At 46.5% G+C, this 13,122-nt stretch overlaps 1 protein-coding gene across 9 annotated transcripts in view; it reads right to left on the bottom strand.

The window, feature by feature from the left end:
- Positions 1-12,501, bottom strand: part of LOC105465877 (phosphoribosyl pyrophosphate synthetase associated protein 2) — a 79,050-nt gene extending 66,549 nt beyond the window's left edge. For 2 of the 9 annotated variants that reach the window (XM_071082473.1, XM_071082479.1), the window contains exons 1-3: positions 10,564-10,715; positions 1,469-1,564; positions 1,081-1,231 (exon numbers count right to left, since the gene is read on the bottom strand). In XM_071082473.1, the coding sequence (XP_070938574.1) occupies positions 1,081-1,199 (119 nt within the window). In that variant the 5' untranslated portion in view covers positions 1,200-1,231; positions 1,469-1,564; positions 10,564-10,715. Of the gene's footprint in view, positions 1-1,080; positions 1,232-1,468; positions 1,565-4,728; positions 4,748-8,936; positions 8,956-10,263; positions 10,392-10,563; positions 10,774-12,370 lie in introns of those variants that run through there. The other 7 variants (XM_071082480.1, XM_071082476.1, XM_071082474.1 and 4 more) reach the window with 7 other exon arrangements.
- Between the last annotated feature and the right edge of the window lie 621 nt (positions 12,502-13,122).

The following is a 13,122-nucleotide window of genomic DNA, read 5'->3' as shown; positions in this document are numbered from 1 at the left end:
AGCCATCTTCCTTGGACACTCTGCACTCCAGCCCATGTTCCTGAGACACACCAAGGACCCCTCCTGCAAGCTGCAGGGCCTTGGAATCTTCCGTCCCCTCTGCTTGGGGGGCTCTGCCTCCAGATCTTCACTTGGTGGCTCATTCAGGTTTCTCAACTCACATACCATCCCCTCAGTTTAAAGGCACTTCAGCACACATGCTAAAGCAGAACAACCTGCCCCATCATTCGTTTCACACAGTTTTCTTCATAGCATTGATCTTCATCTGAAATTACCTTGTTTGTTTTGTTGACTTGATTTCTGTTTGGCTTCCTACTAAAATGTCAATTTCATAAAAAGGATGGATCTTGATTCACTGATAATCCCCAATATCTAGATCAAGGTCTAGTACACAGTAGGGGTACAATATTTGTTTAATAAATATCTAAAATTATGCTAAACTATAAGCTATAAGTTATTTCATATAATATACATGTCAATTTTTTTTTTTTTTTTTTTGAGACGGAGTCTCACTCTGTTGCCCAGGCTGAGTGCAGTGGTGCAATCTCAGCTCACTGCCAGCCTTCCACATTCAAGCTATTCTCCTGCCTCAGCCTCCCAAATAGCTGGGACTACAGGTGTGTGCCACCACGCCCAGCCAATTTTTTGTATTTTTAGTAGACGTGGGGTTTCACCATGTTAACCAGGATGGTCTCAATCTCCTGATCTCGTGATCCACCTGCCTTGGCCTCCCAAAGTGCTGGGATTACAGGCGTGAGCCAACGCGCCCGGCCCCAATGTGCTTTATACTCAAATAATTTTATATATATATAGCACCTAATACAATTCCTGGCACTTATAAGGCACTCAATAAATGTCTGCTGAAAGAATATGTAGGGAGATGGGATAGTTTATAAAAAGAATAGCCCTTAATATATACAGATGAGACATGTTACATGAACATCTTGCATGATGAAAAAGAAGATACACATATAATTATAAAATACCTGCTTTCAAGTTTAACAATCACCGCTAATCTGATTATCAAATTTAAAGCATTACATAATGAATATAGATTTTAATGGTACAATTATAACTCACTCTGCAATTTTCTTTGAGAGCTCCATACATGAAGAATTTGAGTTTGCTGAAAACAACACCAGACCACCTTTGGTTATGTTCATCTTGGTTTCTAATTCAGGTGGCGTCACACAAAACATCAAAACCTTCTTGGTTTTCCAATTTCCAGAGCCTAGAAGGATATAACACATATTAAAAACTGCCATATGATATGAAATACACCTGAATGAACTTTTTTTAAAGGAAATGACTTCAGCTGAAGGAAATCAGTTTCTATCCTAATAGTATTTTTAAAATATTAGATATATATGGACAAACAGAAAGTTCACTTGGATTTCAGGGTCCCAAATTTATGGAAATACATTATCACGTGATGTTCACAAGCACTGAGAAGAAATGATAAACTTACAAGAAAGGCGGAGCTGAAGAGCTCAATGTTTTACTGATTGCTGCTTAAAGTCAATTATGGACAACCTCCTTTTATTCTCTGACAACAAAATTCCTCCTGGATTAACACACAGAAAAATGGCAGAGCCATTAGCGAGAACAAGGACTGATTAATCCTTAAACAAAGAATAAATGACCCATCTACTCCCAGCTTTTCCTGTAATCCTTGTTTACCATAAAACCTTTCCTGGCCTTTCAGCTGCCCTGTGTCATGTCTAAAACTGACCTCTCATCTTCATTTTCCTCAAGTGGAACACGGGCTGACTAGATAATCACCTTGAAGGACACTTAAGTGACCACCCAAATGACAGGCAGTGGGCCACAAATAAAAAGGTCCCTGGCTTAGAAGTCATCACTGCTGACCAGGTGCAGTGGCCCACGCCTGTAATCCTAGCACTTTGGGAAGCCAAGGCAGGTGGATCACAAGATCAAGAGATTGAGACCACCCTGGCTAACACGGTGAAACCCCGTCTCTACTAAAAATACAAAAAATAGCCAGGCGTGGTGGCACGCACCTGCAGTCCCAGCTACTTGGGAGGCTGAGGCAGGAGAATGATGTGAACCTGGGAGGCACAGGTTGCAGTGAGCTGAGATCGTGCCACTGCACTCCAGCCTGGCAACAGAGCAAGACTCTGTCTCAAAAATCAAAAAAGAAGTCATCAGGGCTGAGTGTCCTCATCACGTAATGGAGGTGCTAGATGGGAGGAATAGCAACAACCCAGCAGGCTGTGGGCAGGGGGGCCCTTTCTCAGCAAGCCCACTGCATTTCCACAGTTGTATGTTCACCTGGGACCTCTGGGAAGGCTGGTGGAGATCATCAATGAGCTGAAACTAAGCTAATCTTTTTCATTATTATTATTATTTTTTTTTTGAGACAGAGTCTTGTTCTGTCACCCAGGCTGGAGTGCAGTTGCGTGATCTCGGCTCACTGCAAGCTCTGCCTCCCAGGTTCACGCCAACTCCTGCCTCAGCCTCCCGAGTAGGTGGGAGTACAGGCGCCCCCCACCATGCCTGGCTAATTTTTTTGTATTTTTAGTAGAGACAGGCTTTCACCATGTTAGCCAGGATGGTCTCGATCTCCTGACCTCGTGATCTGCCCGCCTCAGGCTCCCAAAGTGCTGGGATTGATTACAGGCGTGAGCCACCGCGCCTGGCCTCATTATTCTCAAATGTTAATTATACAAGTAAAACACAAACACATGCTCCCTATAAACACCTGAAACATGGCCGGGCGCGGTGGCTCACATCTGTAATCCCAGCACTTTGGGAGGCCAAGGCAGGCAGATCACAAGATCAGGAGTTCGAGAACAGCCTGGCCAATAGGATGAACCCTGTCTCTACTGAAAATACAAAAATGAGCTAGGCATGGTGGCAGATGCCTGTAGTCCCAGCTACTCTGGGGGCTGAGGCTTGAGAATCGCTTGAACTCAGGAGGCAGAGGTTGAAGTGAGCCGAGATTGCACCATTGCACTCCAGCCTGCATGACAGAGCGAGACTCCATTCCCCCAAAAAAACCTGAAACATGATAGTTAAGGATAAAGTCACCAGCCTCGATCCCGGGTCCTCCCCAGAAGTGAGGGTTCTTATCAGTTTGGTAGGGACATCAGACCTTTTCTATGCATTTACACATGTGACCTCCGTAAAAAATATATATGGCTGGGCGCAGCGGCTCATGCCTGTAATCCTAGCACTTTGGGAGGTCAAGGCGGCAGACCACTTGAGGCCAGGAGTTCGAGACCAGCCTGACTAACATGGCGAAACTCCATCTCTACTAAAAATACAAAAAATAAAAATAAAAATAAACCAGGCATGGGGGTACCTGCCTGTAATCCCAGCTACTCACGAGGCTGAGGCAGGAGAATCACTTGAATCCAGGAGGCAGAGGTTGCAGTGAGCAGAGATTGCACCATTTCACTCCAGCCTGGGTGAAGAGGGCAAAACTCCATATAAAAAAAAAAAGGCCAGGCGCAGTGGCTCATGCCTGTAATCCTAGCACTTTGGGAGGCCAAGGCAGGCAGATCACTTGAGGCCAGGAGTTCGAGACCAGCCTGACCAACATGGCAAAGCCCCATCTCTACTAAAAATACAATAAATAAATAAATAAATAAATAAGCCAGGCATGGTGGTACATGCCTGTAATCCCAGCTACTCGTGAGGCTGAGGCAGGAGAATCGCTTGAACCCAGGAAGCAGAGGTTGCAGTGAGCCAAGGTCACGCCATTGCACTCCAGCCTGGGCAACGAGAGCAAAACTCCATCTAAAAAATAAAAAAAGGCCAGGCACAGTGGCTCACACCTGTAATCCCAGCACTTTGGGAGACCGAAGTGGGTGGATCACCTGAGGTCAGGGGTTCGAGACCAGCCTGGCCAACATGGCGAAACCCTGTCTCCACTAAAAATACAAAAAATTAGCTGGGTATGGTGGCGCGTGCCTGTAGTCCCAGCTACTTGGGAGGCTGAGGCAGGAGAATTGCTTGAACCTGGGAGGCAGAAGTTGCAGTGAGCCAAGATTGCGCCATTGCACTCCAGCCTGGGCCACAGAGTAAGACTCTGTCTCAAATAAAAAGAAAAATTATTTTTTTAAAAGAAAAATTTTAGGCCGGGCACGGTGGCTGACGCCTGTAATCCCAGCACTTTGGGAGGCGGAGATGGGCGGATCACGAGGTCAGGAGATCGAGACCATCCTGACTAACACGGTGAAACCCCGTCTCTACTAAAAATACAAAAATTAGCCGGGCGCGGTGGCGGGCGCCTGTAGTCCCAGCCACACGGGAGGCTGAGGCAGGAGAATGGCGTGAACCCGGGAGGCGGAGCTTGCAGTAAGTGGAGATCGCGCCACTGCACTCCAGCCTGGGAGAGAGAGCGAGACTCCGTCTCAAAAAAAAAAAAAAAAAAAGAAAAATTTTAAAAATATATATATACACGTGTGTGTGTGTGTATATATACATATAATGTTTCAAACACAAAACGATGTCATTGTGCAACTGTATCTATAATTTGCTTTTTCACCAACCAGTCTATTTTGGCAATCTGGGTTAGAAGATACAGACTTGGCCAGGCACAGTGGCTCATGCCTGTATCCCCAGCACTTTGGGAGGCCAAGGCCAGAGGATAACTTGAGCCCAAGAGTTTGCGACCGGCCTGGGTAATGTGGTGAGACATTACCACCTCTACAAAACATTTTAAAACTAGTCAAGCATGGTAGTGCATGCCTATTATCTCACCTACTTGGGAGGCTGAAGTGGGAGTATGACTTGAGCCCTGGAGGCCAAAGCTGTGAGCTGTGTTCACACCACTGCACTCCAGCCTGGGGGACAGACTAAGACCCAGTATCCAAAACAAACAACAACAACAACAAAACACAAGAAGAAATTATAATAGAGACCTATTTTGCACAGTCCCACTAGCACTTCCTGCAGAGGCATTCCAGCTGGCAAAACCCAGGAATCTGCAATGGGAAATATGGCAGACTACAATGCAATTTACCTTAAATTTGCCTATGGCTTATAAACAGAAATGTATACACAACTAACCAAAGCCCTAAAGTGACTAAGGTGGACAGTGGTATCTACCATGGAAGTGGCTTTGGGGCAGAGATCAGCAAATTACAGCCTACAGGCCAAATCAGGTCCCTCAAAAGCATATTTCTGTAACACAGGCTGTAACACAGCCACACTCATTTGTTTACAAATTGTCTCTAGATAACAACAATAGCACTGAGTATGCCTCACAAAGCCTGAAATATTTATTATCTGGTCCTTTACAGAAAAAGTTTGCTAACGCCTTTTACAGGACAATGTAGCATCTGCAAAGGCTACTAGCAGAGTGGCTGGTATAAATGAAAGAAATAATACGTTTAATCATCAACATTCTGGAAGGGATCTTAAATACTTCTAAAGCCATCTCTCAACCAATCAACATCTGTGTTTAAGAACAAAAGGTGGCCGGGTGCGGTGGCTCAAGCCTGTAATCCCAGCACTTTGGGAGGCCGAGACGGGCGGATCACGAGGTCAGGAGATCGAGACCATCCTGGCTAACACAGTGAAACCCCGTCTCTACTAAAAAATACAAAAAACTAGCCGGGCGAGGTGGTGGGCGCCTGTAGTCCCAGCTACTCGGGAGGCTGAGGCAGGAGAATGGCGTAAACCCGGGAGGCGGAGCTTGCAGTGAGCTGAGATCCGGCCACTGCACTCCAGCCTGGGCGACAGAGTAAGACTCCGTCTCAAAAAAAAAAAAAAAAAAAAAAAAAAAAAAAAAAAAAGAACAAAAAGTATGGCCAGGCACAGCAACTCACGCTGCTAATCCCAGCACTTTGTGAGGCCAAGGTGGGCTGATTGCTTGAGCCCAAGAGTGTGAGACCAGCCTTGGCTACATAGTGAGACCTAATCTCTATAAAAAAATCAAAAAATGAGGCGGGAAGATCACTTAAGCCCAGGTGGTCAGGGCTGCCACGAGCCATGATTGCACCACTTTACTGCACTCCTGCCTGGAAGATGGGAGTGAGACCTGGTCTCAAATAAATAAATAAATAAATAAATAAATAATAGGGTGTTACAGGTCCATGAAAGGAAACAAAAACAAACTAATCTTCCTGCAGTTGTAAATACAGGATTTGGAGTCAAACTCAAGTTTGCATCTTGAACTACTTCCCCTAAACTCACAGTGAGGACTTGCATAAGTCATCTGATACTCGAAATTTCTTAGCCTCAGTTCTGCCATCCAAAAAACTGAAAACTGACCCCACAGGTGACTGTAAAATTTCTGCCAGGCACTTAACACAGTGCCCTGCATATCGGACATGCTATCTATGAACTGACTTCTAATATCTTGATTATCTACCATGTAAGTACAGTAATAGACATGGGGGGAGGGGCATTTTTTTTACACCCCCCAACCTTCAAATAAGAAGCTCCTTAAAGTACAGCAGGATTCCTGATAGGAGTCGGAATACTTAGAATGAAAGCATTTTAGAGGTAGGAAGAGATCTTAGAGGTAGTTCAGCCCATTCCTCCTAAATCTTTTGTTCAAAGCCCATCTGTAGGAATCCTACCAAGGAACCACTCAACAGAAGCTTGAACAGCCCCAGGGTCTGATGCCAACATCCACTGAGGGCCCATCATTCCGAATTCTTCCTTAGAACATGCTGTGGCCGGGCGCAGTGGCTCACGCCTATAATTCCAGCACTTTGGGAGGGCGAGGCAGGCGGATTACCTGGTCAGAAGTTCAAGACCAGTCTGGCCAACATGGTGAAACCTCATTTCTACTAAAAATGCAAAAATTAGCTAGGCCTGGTGGCACACACCTGTAGTCCCAGCTACTCAGGAGGCTGAGGTAGGTGAATTGCTTGAACCCGGGAGGTGGAGGTTGCAGTGAGCGGAGATTGCACCACTGCACTCCAGCCTGGGTGACAGAGTAAGACTCTGTCTCAAAAAAAAACCAAACAAACAAAAAAAAGAACATGCGGAGATTCCTCTCCCTGTAGCTTCTGCCCAGTGGTTCTTAGCCTCTCCTTAGAGATTTATGGGAAACATCAAAGTCCTTTTCCACAGGACAGCCGCAAATTATTTCAAGATAGCTCTCCTGCGTTTGTGTATTTTTTCCAGGATATTTCCTGAAGTCTTTCCTTATCTCTCATGGTTTAAAATGGCCTGCAACATCCTGCATATGGTCTCTGATGTTCTAGGCTTCAGATATAGGCTCCTATATAGAATCCTCACCAAAGACCACCCTCAAAATGACATCGGTGGGGTGGACTGGGGAGCATCCATTTGGAAATGACTATCAACATAGCCATGTTTTGTGACTATTCATTTCACAAGTTATTAAAACATAAGGGCTGTTTCTTTTTCTTTTTTTTTTTAAGATGGAGTTTCATTCTTGTTGCCCAGGCTAGAGTGCAATGGCGCAATTGCGGCTCACTACAACCTCCGCCTCCCTGGTTGAAGCAGTTCTCCTGCCTCAGCCTCCTGAGTAGCATGTGCCACCACGCCCATCTAATTTTGTATTTTTAGTAGAGACAGGGTTTCTCCACGTTGGTCAGGCTGGTCTCAAACTCCTGACTTCAGGTAATCCACCCGCCTCGGCCTCCTAAAGTGCTAGGATTACAGGAGTGAACCACCGTGTCTGGCCATAAGGCCTGTTTGTAGTTTTAGTTCTCCTTTCTCCTGTAGGTAATGAAGGCTGTGTTCTTTACCAAGTTTCCAGAAAAGAGTTATAAAGACTATCCTCAAAAACATGATAATCATCAAGATGGGACTGGCAGGAGGCTTGTTAGCACAAGGTTTTAGTGTGAAATGAGAACATTCCCTTATTTTCCCCATGAGCTATAACTGCTTTATGTTTATTCTAAATTTACTCTAGAATGTGTGAGAATTATTTATAACATGTATGAAAACACACCGTTTTCAGAGAATCTTAGCACCTTTTAAAGAGCAAATCACACTCCTCTTCTGAATAAGATTTGAGAATCTGTTAAGTCTCATGAATGAAGAAGCCACACTGAGAGATCATTTCCTTTGGACAGACTAGCAGTCATTTCAAAACCACTCACCCACATTTCAGATGAGGAAGACTCACATGGAAGTATGTTGTCTTCCCTCTAAAGCATCTACTGTATAAATACCTTCTACTTAAAGATGGCTGAAGTAGAAGTGTGAAGAGTTGGGTTTGCCTTCCAGTTACTAGGCTGTGTGGACATCACTTGTCCTTGCTGGGCCTCAGCCTTTACCTTTCAGACAACAGAGATATAACCTTGGTAAAAAGCTTTCCCCATCAGAATTTAAGGTCCAGGTAGCAGAGATTTTTTTTTTACCATGATATTCTCTGCTGTATACCCTGTGCAGCTGCCACACAGTAGAGGCTAAACCAACTATCGCTGAATAATGCCTGACCTCAATAAGTCACAATGACTAACAAATGAAATTGAAAGATGAACTAAAAGGCATCATAACGTATAAAAACCGGCCAGGCGCAGTGCCTCACACCTGTAATCCCAGCACTTTGGGAGGCCAAGGTGGGTGGATCACCTGAGGTCAGGGGTTCAAGACCAGCCTGGCCAACATGGCGAAACCCCTACTAAAAAATACAAAAATGAGCTGGGCGTGGTGGCATGCACCTGTAACCCCAGCTACTCAGGCGGCTGAGGCAGGAGAATCACTTGAACTCGGGAGGCGGTGGTTGCAGTGTGCGGAGACCGTGCTACTGCACTCCAGCCTGGGCAACAGAGCAAGACTCTGTCTCAAAAAATAAAAAAGCATAAAAACGTATTATGTTTATTGGCTGGGCATGGTGGCTCATGCATGTAATCCCAGCACTTGGGGAGGCCCAGGTGGGCAGATCACGAGGTCAGGAGTTTGAGACCAACCTGACAAACATGGTGAAACCCTGTCTCTACTAAAAATACAAAAACTTAGCCGGGCGTGGTGGCACGCACCTGTAATCCCAGCTACTCAGGATGCTGAGGCAGGAGAATCACTTGAACCCAGAAGGCAGAGGTTGCAGTGAGCTGAGATTGCACCACTGCACTCCAGCCTGGATGACAGAGCGAGACTCTGCATAAAACAAAACAAAACAAAACAAAACACCTTATTATGTATGCTTAATAGTGATGTGCCTCACTCCAAGAAAATCTGTCTTTAATATCAATATTGATGAGAACCTGAAGGGCAAATTCTAAACCAAATTACTCTTCCACTCCTCTATGATCCCAGGCTCTGCTTACCTCTCCAACAGAATGTTTACTCATGCCTAACATCTTCTGAGTGTTCACAATGCTTATGACAACCCAGTGAAGGAAGTACTAGAATGAGACTCATTTTAGACAGGGGAAGCTAGGTTTCCAGATGAAGAAACTTACTCAAGGCTGCAAACCCTCTAAGCAGCAGAAATAGCTCAGTCTCAGCATGATCTGTAGTAGTTAGTCGTATGCAACACTGGGCTGCACAGCCTTTCTCTCAACCCACACAGAAAACGACTTGGCACTCCGCTGAATTCTGCATACCGAGAGCAAAATCGGCCAAATACCCAGATCTTGAAAAATGTCTATTGTAAACATGCCTTGTTTGGAAAACAATTTATATAATAGTGCCAAAGAAAGAACACAGAAGTTTGATTTGGTATTTCCACTTCTGGTAATTATCCTAAAAAAATAAGGAAAAAGCTATATGCTCAGTGATGATAGCCAACATAAGACTTTTTAAAGAGCAAGTACACCAGACCTGTGTAAAGGTTCCATAACGAAGTAATTAAGGAAAACACAGAATAGAAATTCAATAAATGACTGCGCAAAAGTACCTATGAATGACTTTAAGTGGAAAGAGCTCAAATCACAACTGAGTAATAATGGTACACACCAGGGCAGCAGGAAAGGAATATGGACAAGAAGGGTATGCTTTAGTGGGGTTCAACAATGTGGGTGAATCATTTCTATTTGTGCAATTAAATTTTTTAAACACTAGAGATCACACCTCCTCAAGCCCCAAAGCCCCATTCCGCATTTTCATATCCCTTTCAAAAGCTCAACACCCAAACGGAGCCAATATCAAAGTAAGAGAAAAATTATCGAGCAGAATACTTAAAAATTTCATCACGGTTCCCCCTCAATCTCTGCTGGGGTGAGTTCTGAGTTGGACAAAATCATCCTTTAGGGGGTGAGAGATATATTCGTGACGAGCAAAATCAGGTAAATTAAAATCACGGGCTCCGTGTCAGGTTAGGGACGGAGAATGGCTGGGTCTGGGCTTGTTTTCAGAGCTGCTCACCACAGGTCCCATCATCAGGGTTCGACTCCCCAGCGGCGCCTCAGGGAGCAGAGAGAGCCCAGACACCGGACGCCCGGCCCGGCCCCAGCCGACCCCTGACGGAAGAGGAAGAAGAGAGAGAAAAATGGAAGGGCCGCGGGCGCGAGGTCGCCCCCGTGAGCCCCCAAGCAGCCACCACCCCTGGACCCCGACCCGTCTGCCTGCCGGCGCCGCGGGCTCCCCGCCCCGTGCACCTGCGCCCCGCAATGCTGGAGCCAGCCAACCCTCGCCGCCGCTCGCCACTGGCTCCCGCCCGCCTACCTGGCGCCGACCCCAGCCCCGGCCCCGCCGCAGCCTCGGCTGCAGAAGGAAGAAAGCGCTGGGTCTCCTGGCGGCGTCTCTAAGAGCAAAATGGCGACTCCATGCACAAGATCGGCGTCCGCGGCGACTGCGAGGCCGGTGGGCGGGGCGGGGGCGGAGCGGGGCGGGGGAGGGGCGGGGCTAGAGCCCGGACAGTGGAGGCACCTGGCTGCGGGCTGTGGGCGTGGCCCACCCATGGGGAAGGCGCGAGGCAGTGGGCGTAGCCACAGGGGTGGAGTCGGGCTGGCACGATGGGCGGGGCGGTGGGCGGGGATGCGCCTGTTCTGGTCCCTGGAGAGCTGCGAGTCCCACACCAAATGTGACAGCCCAGGCAGGTTACAAGGAGTGTGGACAGAGTATGACATTTGGAATTACAAATACCTGGGTTCAAGCCTCCCTTGGCCTGTAACCTTGGACAAGTCATTTCACCTCTCTGAGCTTGTTTCCTTATCTGTAAAACAAGCATGACAGCAGCACCCATTCCACAAGACTGTTGTGAGGATTAAATGAGACAACACGGCCAGGCACGGTGGTTCACGCCTGTAATTCCAGCACTTCGCGAGGCTGAGGCAGGCGGATCACGAGGTCATGAGTTTGAGACCAGCCTGACCAACATGGTGAAACTCACTCTACTAAAAATACAAAAAATATTAGCCGGGTGTGGCGGCGCGTGCCTGTAATCCCAGCTACTCAGGAGGCTGAGGCAGGAGAATCGCTCGAACCCTGGAGGCAGAGGTTGCAGTGAGCTGAGATCACACCACTGCACTCCAGCCTGGGTGACAGAGCAGGACTCCATCTCAAAAAAAAAAAAAAAAAAAAAAAAAAAGACAACACAGTGCTTGTAGCACAGTTCTGGGTGTGTAATAAATGATTACACATTTATTATAAATGTTTTTGGTTTGTTTGTTTTTTGTTTTGAGACCGAGTTTCACTCTGTTGTCCAGGCTGGATGGAGTGCATTGGCGCGATCTCAGCTCACTGCAAACTTCGTCTCCTGCGTTCAAGCGATTCTCCTGTCTCAGCCTCCCAAGTAGCTGGGATAACAGGTGTGCGCCCGGCTAATTTTTTGTATTTTTAGTAGAGACAGGGTTTCACCATGTTGGCCAGGCTGTTCTCAAACTCCTGACCTCAAGTGATTCGACTGCCTCCGCCTCCCAAAGTGCTGCGGTTACTGGCGTGAGCTTTTTCTTTTATTATAAAATTATTACAATGCTTTTGGTATCCATTGCCTAAGTTCTTTATAACTTAGGTAATGTTTACTCTCTATTGTACGGATAACATAATAATAGCAAACACATGGGTCCTCTTTTAAGTGCTTTACATATATTAACGGTAACTTATTTAATCCTCACAAGAGTATAATGTAGGTGTTGTTATCCTCTGCATTTTAATAGTTGTGGGAACTGAGACGATGACGTTAAATAACTTTTCCAATGACAAAGCAATGGACAGAATTTCGACCCAAGAGGCTTTGCACCAGTCTTCACTTACCTAATCCCTATACCACATCATCTCTCCAATTCTGCTTTGGATTTTTGACAATAATGAGGCATGAAATCATTCATCAGAGGTTGCAGAGCTAGCTAGAGTCTTTACAGTCCAACATCTTATTTTAGAAAGGAAGAATACAAACATCTCAACTAACGAATCATAAATTAGTTGAGACTTCGTGAAATGGAGTCGTTTGAAACACTTCGTTTGCCTGACAACTTTACAGGGACACACCTCTTCGCAAAGAGCAAGGCCCATGCAGTGATTATCTGCATACCAAAATTGATTCCTCTTCTGCGGTACCTCGGCTGGGCTCACGTCCCTTCTGCGCTGGGATCTAACTCGGGTCACAACCCCCACCCCTCTGCTGCGGCTGGCGTAGATTCCACGCGTCACATGTTGGCATGTGACTGGATCTGGCCAATCAGAGCAGTTCATCCCTCTCCGCTCGCTGATTCGCTCCAAAGATAGGCTACTGAGCCAATCGGAGCCCAGGAAACATCTTCTCCATCCCTGCGCCAGGACTGTGGAAGTAGGCTCACTGTCTCCGGCTGATGCTGCAGCTGTTGGGATGCCAGGAGGGGAACCGCCTAAGGAAGATGCTGAGAGAAGAGAGAGGGAGGGATAGAGACCAGGCCCAGATGCGTTTGCGTTGAATCTGAAGTCGGTAGGTCGCTGGACATTGCTATTATGGAAGCCGAGAAGAACCTGCCCTCCACCCTCTGAAGCCAGCATGGATCGGGTTTCTAGCACTTGCAGTGTCTGCACGGTCTCCTCTGCTTCCTTCTCCATTGCCCTTTCTCACCAGCCCGGGCCCCGCACCCTGAACTACTGGGACACATGCTGTTCCTGCCTCCAGGCGTGCACTTCTTCCTGCATCCCCCTCCCCAACTAACTCTTTCTTGAACTTGATAGCTCCATTGTCACTTTCGAGTCTTCCCTAAACCACCCCCTTCCCAATTAAGTTTCATATACTTTTCTTTCATTGGGCTTATCACAATTTCTTTTTTTTTTTTTTTTTTTTTTTTT

This window comes from Macaca nemestrina, chromosome 17 (genome assembly GCF_043159975.1).
Source record: "Macaca nemestrina isolate mMacNem1 chromosome 17, mMacNem.hap1, whole genome shotgun sequence".
Lineage (NCBI taxonomy): Eukaryota > Metazoa > Chordata > Mammalia > Primates > Cercopithecidae > Macaca > Macaca nemestrina.
The sequence above is the reverse complement of the archived record's forward strand: the minus strand, read 5'-3'. Positions and strand labels throughout refer to the sequence as shown.